Source organism: Penaeus vannamei, chromosome 13 (genome assembly GCF_042767895.1).
Source record: "Penaeus vannamei isolate JL-2024 chromosome 13, ASM4276789v1, whole genome shotgun sequence".
Taxonomy (NCBI): domain Eukaryota; kingdom Metazoa; phylum Arthropoda; class Malacostraca; order Decapoda; family Penaeidae; genus Penaeus; species Penaeus vannamei.
This window is the reverse complement of record NC_091561.1, coordinates 5,986,252-6,001,251: the sequence shown is the minus strand read 5'-3', so window position 1 is coordinate 6,001,251 and position 15,000 is coordinate 5,986,252. Positions and strand designations below refer to the sequence as shown.

General features: G+C 32.8%; 5 protein-coding genes across 5 annotated transcripts in view; all 5 read right to left on the bottom strand.

Moving 5' to 3' along the window:
• Positions 1-2,393: 2,393 nt before the first annotated feature.
• Positions 2,394-3,241, bottom strand: LOC113802576 (cuticle protein AMP1A-like). Its single transcript, XM_027353180.2, has 3 exons — positions 3,205-3,241; positions 2,861-3,096; positions 2,394-2,752 (listed from the first exon to the last, which is right to left on the bottom strand). Exons 1-3 carry the CDS (start codon positions 3,211-3,213, stop codon positions 2,530-2,532), a joined length of 468 nt encoding a protein of 155 aa, XP_027208981.2. The 5' UTR covers positions 3,214-3,241; the 3' UTR covers positions 2,394-2,529.
• A 2,182-nt stretch (positions 3,242-5,423) lies between these two features.
• On the bottom strand, positions 5,424-6,321 carry LOC138863841 (cuticle protein AMP1A-like). The gene is made up of 3 exons (XM_070129344.1): positions 6,247-6,321; positions 5,903-6,138; positions 5,424-5,784 (listed from the first exon to the last, which is right to left on the bottom strand). Exons 1-3 carry the CDS (start codon positions 6,253-6,255, stop codon positions 5,562-5,564), a joined length of 468 nt encoding a protein of 155 aa, XP_069985445.1. The 5' UTR covers positions 6,256-6,321; the 3' UTR covers positions 5,424-5,561.
• A 2,305-nt stretch (positions 6,322-8,626) lies between these two features.
• On the bottom strand, positions 8,627-9,529 carry LOC113802577 (cuticle protein AMP1A-like). The gene is made up of 3 exons (XM_070129343.1): positions 9,455-9,529; positions 9,111-9,346; positions 8,627-8,994 (listed from the first exon to the last, which is right to left on the bottom strand). The coding sequence occupies exons 1-3, from the start codon at positions 9,461-9,463 to the stop codon at positions 8,772-8,774; spliced, it is 468 nt and encodes a 155-aa protein (XP_069985444.1). The 5' UTR covers positions 9,464-9,529; the 3' UTR covers positions 8,627-8,771.
• A 2,285-nt stretch (positions 9,530-11,814) lies between these two features.
• Positions 11,815-12,679, bottom strand: LOC113802573 (cuticle protein AMP1A-like). The gene is made up of 3 exons (XM_070128760.1): positions 12,625-12,679; positions 12,300-12,535; positions 11,815-12,181 (listed from the first exon to the last, which is right to left on the bottom strand). The coding sequence occupies exons 1-3, from the start codon at positions 12,631-12,633 to the stop codon at positions 11,959-11,961; spliced, it is 468 nt and encodes a 155-aa protein (XP_069984861.1). The 5' UTR covers positions 12,634-12,679; the 3' UTR covers positions 11,815-11,958.
• Positions 12,680-14,960: 2,281 nt separating this feature from the next.
• Positions 14,961-15,000, bottom strand: part of LOC113802533 (cuticle protein AMP1A) — a 1,019-nt gene continuing 979 nt past the window's right edge. The window contains exon 3 of the mRNA XM_027353139.2: positions 14,961-15,000. This exon is cut by the window's right edge and continues 323 nt beyond it. The gene's annotated coding sequence lies outside the window, so the exon portion shown is untranslated.

The window sequence follows — 15,000 nt, the reverse complement described above, 5'->3', positions numbered from 1 at the left end:
ATATATATATGTTACATATATAATATATATATATATATATATATATATATATATATATATATATATATATATATATATATATGTATATATTTATATACACACATATTTAATTACATATATATATACACATATATATACATATATATATATATATATATATATATATATATATATATATATATATATATATATATATGCATATAAATACATATACATATATAGGATATACATAATACATATATATACAAATATATATAGATATATGTATACGTGTGTTTATGTATGTTTGTATATATATGTATACATACATACATACATACATACATATATATATATATATATATATATATATATATATATATATATATATATATATATATATATATATGAATGTATATATAGAAAAGGTATGAATGAGGATGGATATCTTCTTCCTCCGGGCACTGAGGATATGGAGCCCTGAGTTTCTTGAGACTGAGGTTTCCTATGCAATTAATTCTTTTATGAAACATAAATATCCCAAAGGTCTCCTGTTAAACCTCAGAAAGAAGGCGGAGAGCATACTTGTAAGATCAAACCTAGTGACATCCTCTGACTTCCTCGTATTGCCTCCATGTAACGTTTCCCAGGCGATTAGCAAATACTTTGGAAAAACAGTGAAAATCGCCAGCACATCCGGTGAAAAGATAAATGATATGATACGAGACAAGAAGCAGTTGAAAAGCAACCCCGACAGCGTAGTATATCGCATACCCTGCAGCAGTTGCGATAAGGCCTACTTTGGCGAAACGGGCCGTGGCTTCAGCACCAGGGTCAACGTACATGGGGCCGACATCAGTCACCGCAGGACTTCCAATGCCATGGTTGTTCATGTAGATGAAGCTGGACATCTACTGAACTGGAAGGAAGCCGAAATAATCCATGAAGGATTGAACAAACACAAAAGGAAGGTAATGAAAGCTGCATACATCGTGACCGAGAAGAATATGAACACCGCATCGGGCAGATTTAAAGTATCCAAGGTCGTGGCAGCAATTATGCGCGTAACGAGTGCGAGGTCACATACGTCAGGTGATTTATCAGCTCCCACGTAGTATATATATGCTATGTTTTTTCTCTTATATACCACTGTACTAGCCTCCAGGCTAGTACAGTGGTAACGTGTCGGCTTCTCATCCGAGGGGTCGGCGGTTTGCGTCCCGCCCAGGCGCGAGAAGTTGCAATTGTCGCTCGGAGGTTACTGCTGTGGCTGGGCACCACGGCGGGTAAGGACTAAGCTCTGTAGCGTCAGCGCTTGCTGACACACGGTGATCGAGTCGACATCTCTCGGCACAGGCCGGGCGAGGCTCAGCTTCGCATATCGGACTTTCCTCTTATATATGTATTTCTGACGAAGATAGAATCGAAACCGGTCAAATACATCTCTTGTACTGTCAAGATATCCATTCTCATTAATATCTTTTCTACAGTTGTCAACATTAATACGGTTCACAAACACACACACACACATATATATATCTATATCTATATCTATCTATCTATCTATCTATCTATCTATCTATCTATCTATCTATATATATATATTTATATATAATGATAAATAAATCATAAAAATGATAAAATAAGCAAAAATAAAACAAGAGTAACAGTGATAATCATCGTCAAGAAATAATACTATATTTATAATATTTATAAAAATAATAGCAATAAAACAGCGATGATAGTAATAATATTAACAATGGTAATGGTGATGATAATGATGATCATAGTATGAATAATAACAATGACGGTATATGATAATAATAATAACGATAAGTGATCATGATAACAGTAATAATGATAGTAATAATAATAATAATCATAAGATCATGATAAAGATGGCAGTTCAGTAAATTTTCTGAAACACCATAAATATCATAACTTGCTGAACATGGCGTGAAGATCTTCATTTATATGGGAGGTTCCGAAATGCAGCCTTAGTCAAAAGAATTATCCTGCATTTCTTGTTTTAAGATAATAGCAGTTTTATTGAAGAATTCCGGAAGTTTACACACGTACATATATATCCTTTATATATATATATATATATATATGTATATATATATATATATATATATATATATATATATATATATATATATATATATATATATATATATATATATATATATATATATATATATATATATATATATATATATATATATATATTTCAAAACAATTGGAAGAATAGAAAGTAAATGTGTATCAATATGTTCGTACACACACAATTATGCATATGTTTATTTGTGTGTGTGACTATAATAATAATACTGATTACTATAACTACAAAAATATTCATATTCATAAATTTACGTGAATCTTCTTTTCCAGGATATTGATAACATTCAGTGTTTTCGGTGACTTGCTTCTTTATTAACATGAATGGATCAAATGCATAATAAATACTCTGCGCATGAAGGTCCGCCTGGAGGATGAGGTGTGATGAGCAGTATTCATTCCTAAATCACTTTAAATTCTCTCAGCTGTTTAAGGAGCTCCATATCTGCTAGAGGGTTGGCTGGCGCCCCTTAGCTCACCGCGGGCGCGGGCGGCGTCCTCCTCAGCGGCGAAGGCGATCTGGTCGAGGACGAACTGAGGGATCGGGTGGGGGAACTCGGGAGCCACGGGCAGGAGGTCGGACTGGGGCTGGAAGCCGTTCTCGTCAGCCACGAACGTCACGTGCACGGGAGTGCCGTCAGGAGCGGTGTACCTGTGGATCACAAGTAGATGAATCAGCTTTCAATTAGATAAACATCCCAATCCCTATTCAAATAATATAGAAGAATTCACACAGAAATCAGGAATCAATGAAACTTACGAGAAGGAACCGGCGCTGTTGACGGCACCGTCCTCGCCCACTGGAGCGCCAGACTCCGACACCGTGATGCCGTTGGCAGTCTCGAAGTCGAAGTTGTACTTTCCGTCGTCGTCGATCAAGCGGTCGTCCCTCAGGATGGGCACATTCTCAGCGGAGTCGAAGGCGCGAGCCTGTGCCCGCGGGGCTTCATACAGCGTAGCGGCGGAGGCGGCGGTGGCCAGGAGGGCGAGGATAGCCTGTATGAAAATTCATGAATATTGTATCAAAGGCACATTACTTTGCCCAACAGATATAACCTGCATTTTATCCAACACTTTTCATCTTGTATATGGAATATTTCTTACAAGCTTCATGGTGGGAGTCTACACAACTGATTATGGCTTTGCAAGCTTTTGTTTATATAGTCCAACAAGGCCTTCGTTTGCAGGATGCCAGTTCATTCCTAGAAAATAATTTTGTTGCCCCCATTCTTTCGGTAAGAAGGGGTTGTTGAATTAATAGTTTTGGCATCTAAGAAAAGACTGAAATGTTAGAAGTGACATGCAATCTGTATGTTTAAAAACATACATATATGTACATGTCCTATGTGTCCATATGTGTGTGTGTGAAGAGATAATAATAATAATGATAATGATAATGACAATAGTATTAACAAAAAAGATGATAATTTTAATAACAATGAAAATAACAATATCAACAAGAATAACAATATTGATAATTATGATGATAATGGTAAAAATGATGATGACAATAATAATAATGATAATCCTAAGAATAATCATGAAAATAATCATAATAATGATAATGATGACAAAGATAAGGATAAGAATGAAGACGAGGATGGTGAGGATAATGATAATGATAATATTTCTAATATTGATAATTGTAATAATGATAACCATGATGGAAATAATAGTAATAAAAGTAATGATAATGATAATCATTATTAGCGATAATAACAAAAACAATAATACTACTTACAGTGAAATTAATGATAACTTTAATAGTAAAAATAATAACGACAATAAAAAAAATATGACAACAGTAATAATAAGAACAGCAACACCAACCATAAAAGTAACAATAGTAATCATACTAAAAGTAGCAGTAGTAATACTAATAATTAGCAATGATGATATTGATAATAAGCCATGAAAAACGATAATAGAAAAAACAATAATAAAGTATCACTAACAGTGATAATTATTTCATAAAGAAATAATACCCTAATTGTTAGAATGATGAAAATAATATTTGTAGTAATAATGATAATCGTTGTAATGACGACATTGATCATAATGATAAAAATTATAATAACAATTATAATAGAATTGACAATAGGAATACTAATAACAATAAGATAATAATAATAATAATAAATAATAGTGATAATAATGATAATATCAATAATTATTATTATAATAGAGTTGACAATAGAATGAGATGATGATAACAATAAAAAAGTAATAATAATAATGATAGTAATAATGATGATAATGATAATGATAATAATAACAATAGTAATGAAAATAATAATAGTAATAATAATAATGATGGTGATAATAATGATAATAATAATAATAATAATAATAATAATAATAATAATAATAATAATAATAATAATAACAATAATAACAATAATAATAATAATAACAACAACAATAATAACAAAAATGATAGCAATAAAAATAGTAGCAGTAATAGTTGCAACATTAATCATGGTGGTGATAATGATAATAATAAAAACAAGGACAACAACAACGATGATGATAATGATAATGATAATAATCATGATGATAATAAAAAAATGATAATAATTAAGTCCTAACAATTCAGTGGAACACCCAAAACATGCCGGAAATTAAGATATTCTCATAAATTTTCATTCATCTTTTTCACGTGCATATTAACTACTACGTATATCTAGTTTTCGAACAATCTATCAATTTTCCAGAGCTCGTGGACATCGAAAATCATACAATACATTCCAACCTTCATACTAATCCATAGGTGATACAGAGTGACACTCCATCTGTATGGGGGTTCTTAAATACAGCCTTAGTCAAAAGTCATACTGCATTTCAAGGCGTGTCAATGGAATCCACTTGTTTTCAGGTAATGAGTATCAATGCTGAATTCCGTCTTTTTTATCATTATTGTGTATATGAATATATTTGTAAGCGTATTGTAAAATATTGTCTCAGTAAGTTTTTATTGCTGTCCTAAGTATTTTGAAGCTTGAAAAATGATCTCGATATATTGATTATCTTTTCGTGTCTATGTGTATGTTACTTAAGGGGATTTCGGGTATACCTGTAACTTTCGATTTGCCATGATAATGTATAACATAGATTGCAATATTATCTTATTTCAAAGAAGGATAGATTTTAATATAGGAAAAATAAATGTGTATCACACAGACAAATGCACGCGCGCACGTAATTACATACGTGGGTGTTGTGTGTGTGATAATGATTATGATAATAATCATTGTAATGAATATAGATAAAAATATTCACAAATGTACGTGAAAGTTCCCTAGTAGGATATGAACAACATTCAGTGCTTTCGGTGACTTGCTTCTTTATTAACATGAATGGATCAAGTGCATAATAAATAATCTGCGCATGAAGGTCCGCCTGGAGGATGAGGTGTGATGAGCAGTGTTCCTTCCTAAATCACTTTAAATACTGTCAGCTGTTTAAGGAGCTCCATATCTGCTAGAGGGTTGGCTGGCGCCCCTGAGCTCACCGCGGGCGCGGGCGGCGTCCTCCTCAGCGGCGAAGGCGATCTGGTCGAGGACGAACTGAGGGATCGGGTGGGGGAACTCGGGAGCCACGGGCAGGAGGTCGGACTGGGGCTGGAAGCCGTTCTCGTCAGCCACGAACGTCACGTGCACGGGAGTGCCGTCAGGAGCGGTGTACCTGTGGATCACATTACATGAATCAGCTTTCAATTAGATCAACATCCTAATCCCTATTCAAATGCGTTAAAATAAGTTACACAATGATCTAACAATTGTCAGGGATTGATGAAACTTACGAGAAGGAACCGGCGCTGTTGATGGCACCGTCCTCGCCCACTGGAGCCCCAGACTCCGACACCGTGATGCCGTTGGCAGTCTCGAAGTCGAAGTTGTACTTTCCGTCGTCGTCGATCAAGCGGTCGTCCCTCAGGATGGGCACATTCTCAGCGGAGTCGAAGGCGCGAGCCTGTGCCCGCGGGGCTTCATACAGCGTAGCGGCGGAGGCGGCGGTGGCCAGGAGGGCGAGGATAGCCTGTATGAAAATTCATGAATATTGTATCAAGGGCACAGTACTTTGCCCAACAGATATAACCTGCATTATATTTAACACTTTTCATCTTGTATATGGAATATTTCTTACAAGCTTCATGGTGGGAGTCTACACAACTGATCATGGCTTTGCAAGCTTTCGTTTATATAGTCTACCAAAACCTTGTTTGACAAGATGCCAGTTCAGTTCTATAAACTAATTGTGACCACTTTTTCTTGTTGTTTTTGTTTGACATGGCTATTAGAGTAAGTATGGTTTTCGCACCTAAGACAAGGTTAAGACGTCAAAAACTACATGCATTATGTATGTGTAAATGCATACATATATGCATGTGTACATTTATACATATATATCAATACATTTCTAAAGATACCTATATATGTGCTGGTATATGTGATATCTAAATGTGAACAAATGCAGTACATGTTTATAGATAGATATAGATATGTGTATGAATATGCTTATACGTACATATATGTGTATGAGTGTATTTCTGTAGTTTTGATGTATAGACATGTATATATATATATATATATATATATATATATATATATATATATATATATATATATATATATATATATGTATGTATGTATGTATGTATATATATATGTATATATACATATATGTCTGTGTGTGTATTTATGTATATATATCTACGTACGTATGTGCATATATACATTCATTAACTTAGTATAGATTTATATACACCATATACACAGAATCGTATACATGTGAGTGCATATAACTACTGTATATATAAAAAGAGATTAACATTGATACATAGAGATATACATAGATATAAATGTATCTTTGTGTTTGCGTTCTTATGTATACCTACTTACACATGCACATACGCACATGCGCACGCACGCACACACACACACACACACACACACACACACACACATACACACACACACACACACACACACACACACACACACACACACACACACACACATATATATATATATATATATATATATATATATATATATATATGTATATATGAATATATGTATTTACCAGGCTGATGCTCCTTAACCCTTTGCTACACGGTAATCACATTGTCTATTGTTTTCCTAAATGAATATTTTTTGCACGGCTCCATAAATGCTTAGTCTCCAAGAAGCTAATTAGTAGGCCTATGTGACGCACAAGATTTCCTCATTCTATGAGTGTTTAGGAAAAGTGTATTTTCTAATGCTATTCATATCGATGTTGTAATTGTTGAAATTATGAAAATGATAATGTTATCAACAATACTACTAAAATAAAGTAACAGAAAATAAAATAAAAAATCAGGGAAATGGTAAACAGGTGAGATAGGTAAGAACACTAATTAACTCCTTGGGGATTAAGCTCTTGTAAAGTCATTTGTTTATTAATTGATATGGTTAAGTTGATGTTGAAACGGACACTCTTCAGCCCAGAGAAAGTACAGGGACCTTGCAAATATATATATGTGTATGTGTGTGACTGTGAGCGTGTGTGTATGTGTATGTGTGTGTGTGTGTGTTCGTGTGTGTGTGTGTGCGTATATATATATATATATATATATATATATATATATATATATATATATATATATATATATATATATATATTAATAGTTTTCCTAATATTCAATTTTCTCTTTTCTTTCTTTTGTAGTCTTTGCTTTAAAAAAAAAATCTTTTTGACATCGTTTAGCATTTTGACATATGTATCTTTTGTTCTTTAAGTATTTTATATACATTCAGTATTATGAAATAGGTAATATTTTTACATATATATACATATATGTCTGCTGCATGTATACTGATATGCATGCACACAGGCACAAAAATACGTATGTAGTATGAATAACAATGTACTAATGTAGGAAATGTATTATTAGAGAAAAAAAACTACTTATAATATAACATAAAAACGTACATTGTCATATCAATATAATTCCTGCATTAGTATTGTAGTATTATTTTTAGTTCTGATGTTAATGGTTGTAACAATTTCATATTGTTATAAGTATTTACTGTAATATTCATAATATTCATGTAAATCTACAGATGTATATGCTAGTGTATGTATTAAAACTGTTAATACAGAGTTCTGAAAGTATATATGAATATATATACATACTAATTATTTGCATATATATGCACACACACTCTCTCACATGTATATGCTTATATTTATATATACATATGAATATAATTGTACATATACATAAATAGACAAACATATGTTTATGTATCTATATGCATATACAGACACACGCACACACACATACATACATTTGTGTATATATGTACATATATTTACTTATATATACATGTCGATATGTAAATACATATGCATGTATATGTATATGTATAAGTTTATATACATGTGAATATATACTCACTATGCTTAAGCGTGTGTTGATATCAGAAAAAAATAACAATAATAATAATAATCAGTTCATAGGAGTATTCAAAAACTGTCCTCTGATTCATTGCTTCATTATAAACTAGTATATACATTAAATACACGATAAATAATCATTCACATAACATTGTGAATGTCCGTGCGAGGCAGCATAAGCAGCCACAAAGCACCATTCCAGAATCGGTTTTGCTGCTGTCAGCCGTCTAGGGAGCCCCGTATCTGCTAGAGGGTTGGCTGGCGCCCCTCAGCTCACCGCGGGCGCGGGCGGCGTCCTCCTCAGCGGCGAAGGCGATCTGGTCGAGGACGAACTGAGGGATCGGGTGGGGGAACTCGGGAGCCACGGGCAGGAGGTCGGACTGGGGCTGGAAGCCGTTCTCGTCAGCCACGAACGTCACGTGCACGGGAGTGCCGTCAGGAGCGGTGTACCTGTGGACCAAGTAATCAAATTAGATTTGAATGAGATATACGATATCCGTTGTTGAAATGCGTTAAAGTAATTTACACAATGATCTAAACAATTGTCAGGGATCGATGAAACTTACGAGAAGGAACCGGCGCTGTTGACGGCACCGTCCTCGCCCACTGGAGCGCCAGACTCCGACACCGTGATGCCGTTGGCAGTCTCGAAGTCGAAGTTGTACTTTCCGTCGTCGTCGATCAAGCGGTCGTCCCTCAGGATGGGCACATTCTCAGCGGAGTCGAAGGCGCGAGCCTGTGCCCGCGGGGCTTCATACAGCGTAGCGGCGGAGGCGGCGGTGGCCAGGAGGGCGAGGATAGCCTGTATGAAAATTCATGAATATTGTATCAAGGGCACATTACTTTGCCCAGCAGATATAACCTGCATTTTATCCAACACTTTTCATCTTGTATATGGAATATTTCTTACAAGCTTCATGGTGGGAGTCTACACAACTGATCATGGCTTTGCAAGCTTTCGTTTATATAGTCTACCAAAACCTTGTTTGACAAGATGCCAGTTCAGTTCTATAAACTAATTGTGACCACTTTTTCTTGTTGTTTTTGTATGACATGGCTATTAGAGTAAGTATGGTTTTCGCACCTAAGACAAGGTTAAGACGTCAAAAACTACATGCATTATATGTGTAAATGCATACATATATGCATGTGTACATTTATACATATATATCAATACATTTCTAAATATACCTATATATGTGCTGGTATATGTGATATCTAAATGTTAACAAATGCAATACATGTTTATAGATAGATATAGATATGTGTAAGAAAATGCTTATACGTACATATATATGTATGAGTGTATTTCTGCAGTTTTGATGCATAGATATATATATATATGTATATATACATATATGTCTGTGTGTGTATTTATGTACATACATCTACGTACGTATGTGCATGTATACATTCCTTTAACTTAGTATAGATTTATATACACCATATACACAGATTCGTATACATGTGAGTGCATATAACTACTGTATATATAAAGAGAGATTAACATTGATAGATAGAGATATACATAGATATTAATGTATCTTTGTGTTTGCGTTCTTATGCATACCTACTTACACACGCACATACGCACATACGCACGCACACACACACACACACACACACACACACACACACACACACACACACACACACACACACACACACACACATACACACACACACACACACACACACACACACACACACACACACACACACACACACATATATATATATATATATATATATATATATATATATATATATATATATATATATACATATGGATAAATGTATTTACCAGGCTGATGCTCCTTAACCCTTTGCAGCATGGTAATCACATTGTCTATTGTTTTCCTAAATGAATATTTTTTGCACGGCTCCATAAATGCTTAGTCTCCAAGAAGCTAATTAGTAGGCCTATGTGACGCACAAGATTTCCTCATTCTATGAGTGTTTAGGAAAAGTGTATTTTCTAATGCTATTCATATCGATGTTGTAATTGTTGAAATTATGAAAGTGATAATGTTATCAACAATACTGCTAAATAAAGTAACAGAAAAAATATAATGAAAAATCAGGGAAATGGTAAACAGGTGAGATAGGTAAGAACACTAATTAACTCCTTGGGGATTTAATTCTTGTAAAGTCATTTGTTTATTAATTGATATGGTTAAGTTGATGTTGAAACGGACACTCTTCAGCCTAGAGACAGTGCAGGGACCTTACAAATATATATATATATATATATATATATATATATATATATATATATATATATATATATATATATATACATATATATAAACACACATATGTGTGTGGATATATATATATATATATATATATATATATATATATATATATATATATATATATATATATATATATATATATATATATAGTTTCCCTAATATTCAATTTTCTTTTTTCCTTTCTTTTGTAGTCTTTGCTTTAAATAGAACTGTTTGACATCGTTTAGCATATTGACATGTGTATTTTTTGTTCTGTAACTATTTTATATACATTTAGTATTATGAAATAGATAATAATTTTACATATATATATACATATATGTGTGCTGCATATATACTGATATGCATGCACACAGGCACAAAAATACGTATGTAGTATGAATAACAATGTACTAATGCAGGAATTGTATCATTAGAAAAAAACTACTTGATATAATATAACATAAAAACGTACATTGTCATATCAATATAATTCCTGCATTAGTATTGTAGTATTATTTTTAGTTCTGATGTTAATGGTTGTAACAATTTGATATTGTTATTTATTTAAGTATTTATTGTAATATTCATAATCTTCATGTAAATCAACAGATGCATATGCTAGTGTATGTATTAAAACAGTTAATACAGAGTTCTGAAAGTATATATGAATATATATACATACTAATTATTTGCATATATATGCACACACTCTCTCACATGTATTTTTATATTTATATATACATATGAATATAATTGTACATATACATAAACAGACAAACATATGTTTATGTGTCTATATGCATATACAGACACACACGCACACACACATACATATATTTGTGTATATATGTATATATATTTACCTATATATACATGTCGATATGTAAATACATATGCATATATATGTATATGTATAAGTTTATATACATGTGAATATATACTCACTATGCATAAACGTGTGTGTATTGATATCAGAAAAAAAAATATTAATAATAATAATCAGTTCATAGGAGTATTCAGAAAACTGGCCTGTGATTCATTGCTTCTTTATAAACTAGTATATACATTAAATACACGATAAATAATCATTCACATAACATTGTGAATGTCCGTGCGGTACAGCATAAGCAGCCACAAACACCAATCCAGAATCGGTTTTGCTGCTGTCAGCCGTCTAGGGAGCCCCGTATCTGCTAGAGGGTTGGCTGGCGCCCCTCAGCTCACCGCGGGCGCGGGCGGCGTCCTCCTCAGCGGCGAAGGCGATCTGGTCGAGGACGAACTGAGGGATCGGGTGGGGGAACTCGGGAGCCACGGGCAGGAGGTCGGACTGGGGCTGGAAGCCGTTCTCGTCAGCCACGAACGTCACGTGCACGGGAGTGCCGTCAGGAGCGGTGTACCTGTGGACCAAGTAATCAAATTAGATTTGAACGAGATATACGCTTTATCCGTTGATGAAATGCGTTAAAATAATTTATACGATGATCTAAACAATTGTCAGGGATTGGTGAAACTTACGAGAAGGAACCGGCGCTGTTGACGGCACCGTCCTCGCCCACTGGAGCGCCAGACTCCGACACCGTGATGCCGTTGGCAGTCTCGAAGTCGAAGTTGTACTTTCCGTCGTCGTCGATCAAGCGGTCGTCCCTCAGGATGGGCACATTCTCAGCGGAGTCGAAGGCGCGAGCCTGTGCCCGCGGGGCTTCATACAGCGTAGCGGCGGAGGCGGCGGTGGCCAGGAGGGCGAGGATAGCCTGTTAGGAAATTCATAAATGTTGTATTATACTCGACAGATATAGCCTGCATCTTACACTTTTCATCTGATATGTGGAAGATTCCTTACAAGCTTCATGGTGGGAGTCTACACAACTGACTATGGCTTCGTAAGCTTTCCCTTATATACTCCACGAAGACCTTGTTTAGTAGGATGCCAGTTCAGTTCTGGAAAATAATTTTGCGACCGCTTTTTTTTTTTTTTTTTTTTAATACGACAGGGACATTAACATTTTCTACATCTAAGATTAAACTGAAATATCAAAACTGTATGCACTAAGCATATGTAAATATATAAACATACATATATGCATGTCCTATGTGTATATATGAATATGTATCAGTATAGATACATATATATGCACATGTACATAAGATAGTTAAATGTAAATAGATACAGCACATACTTGTGTGATATACATATGTGGTTGTTTATGTATCCATGTATGTGTATTTATAAACATATATTCATGAACTCAGCATCGATTTATATACAACATTCACACGAATTCTAATATATTAGTGTGCGTGTAAATGTATATTTATACTGTTTATATATACATGTTAAATAAGTATATATAGATATATATATATAGAGAGAGAGAAAGAGATGAACAGAAATACAGATATATGTAGACATGAATATGTACATATATGTATGTGTATGCGTCTCCGTATGTATACGTACTTACACACATATATTAATGCATATTTATAAGCATGTTCAAATTTATTTCTGTTTATATGTGTGTGTTTTTATAGATATATATAATCTACCCAAGAATCTTGTAAAGCTATAATAAATAAATCCGGTATCATTTCCTCTATCCCTTATTTTCCGAGTAAAACCCTTTTTCAATTGATATTGATATCGATGTTGTTTTTGTTGTTGATGTTATGATGATCATTATCTTATGAATATAGTTAATGGCAATAAAATATATAGAAAAATAAGTAATCAGGGAAATTGTAAACAGTAATAGGTAGGGTGTTGCTATAGTTGTTGACGTTATAATTCTAATGTCATAAATAGAATTGATAACAAAATCTTGAAAAATAAACAATTAGTGAAATAGTAAACGGTGAAAGGTAGGACCGCTAATCGACTCTTTAGTGATTAAGCACTTGTGGAGCACTTAATATGATGCTTGGAATATCACTTAAAGGAGCTCGATCGAATACAAATGTTTGTTGATTTGTTTTTGTCATTTTTTTTTTCCTTTACTTATGTTTTACTTTCTCTTGGTAGTTTTTGCTTTAAGAATATCTTTTGAATATAATCTATTATTTTGAAATAGGTGATTTTGTACCCTATTTATAAACCAACACACACAGCTATATATATATATATATATATATATATATATATATATATATATATATATATATATATGCATTGTACATATATACATAGGCACGTACACATATTGAATTTTTGTTTCCATATCCACTTCATATATATACAGACATACATATATACAAACACACACACTTACACAAACGTAATATTTATTCACTTATTCATTATTATATATTCTATGTATATATGTATCCGGATATGCATAAAGACAAGCACAAACATACATATATATGTAGAATAAACAATACAAACATGAAATGTAAATATGGATAAATGTGTCATTAGATAGAGACAAAAAGATTGTATATATGTATATATATATATATATATATATATATATATATATATATATATATATATATATATATATATATATATATAACGGACGAGTATATTCCCATATCGTCAGGTTTCCCTGCATTAGTATTTTATTCATTATTTTCGATTTTTATTTAATTTTGATTTTAATATCCATTTCAAAATTCATAATGTTTATGTGTTATCCGTTGCGTTTGCTTGAGTATACATTGGCATTTATTTACAAATCACATACATACATGGTTGGATATAGTCATATATACATATATATATATATATATATATATATATATATATATATATATATATATATATATACATATACATATATACACATATTTCATACATAAGTATATATATATAATATAAAGATGCATACACGCATATATGTATGCATGTGTGTTCATTCTTATGCATATATGTATATATAAAGATATAGATGTTTATGTATATATATAAACACAAGTATACAAACATATATGAAATACACATAAACATCTACATATATATTTGTGTATGTGTATATTTGTATATATATGAATATAAATGTATGTCTATATACGCAGTATGTAAATATGTATAGATTTATATATATATATATATATATATATATATATATATATATGTGTGTGTGTGTGTGTGTGTGTGTGTGTGTGTGTGTGTGTGTGTGTGTGTGTGTGTGTATTGATATTAGAAAAAAGGTTCATAACAGTATTGATAGAATTAACTTCATGTTCATTGCCTCTTTATTTACTAGTATATACATTA

Excerpts from the sequence above, each read along its gene's own strand:
- LOC113802577 (XM_070129343.1), bottom strand. Across the intron at positions 8,995-9,110 it reads AACAGCGCCGGTTCCTTCTC|GTACACCGCTCCTGACGGCA; the intron begins GTAAGTTTCATC and ends CTTGGTCCACAG.
- LOC138863841 (XM_070129344.1), bottom strand. Across the intron at positions 5,785-5,902 it reads AACAGCGCCGGTTCCTTCTC|GTACACCGCTCCTGACGGCA; the intron begins GTAAGTTTCATC and ends TGTGATCCACAG.
- LOC113802573 (XM_070128760.1), bottom strand. Across the intron at positions 12,182-12,299 it reads AACAGCGCCGGTTCCTTCTC|GTACACCGCTCCTGACGGCA; the intron begins GTAAGTTTCACC and ends CTTGGTCCACAG.
- LOC113802576 (XM_027353180.2), bottom strand. Across the intron at positions 2,753-2,860 it reads AACAGCGCCGGTTCCTTCTC|GTACACCGCTCCTGACGGCA; the intron begins GTAAGTTTCATT and ends TGTGATCCACAG.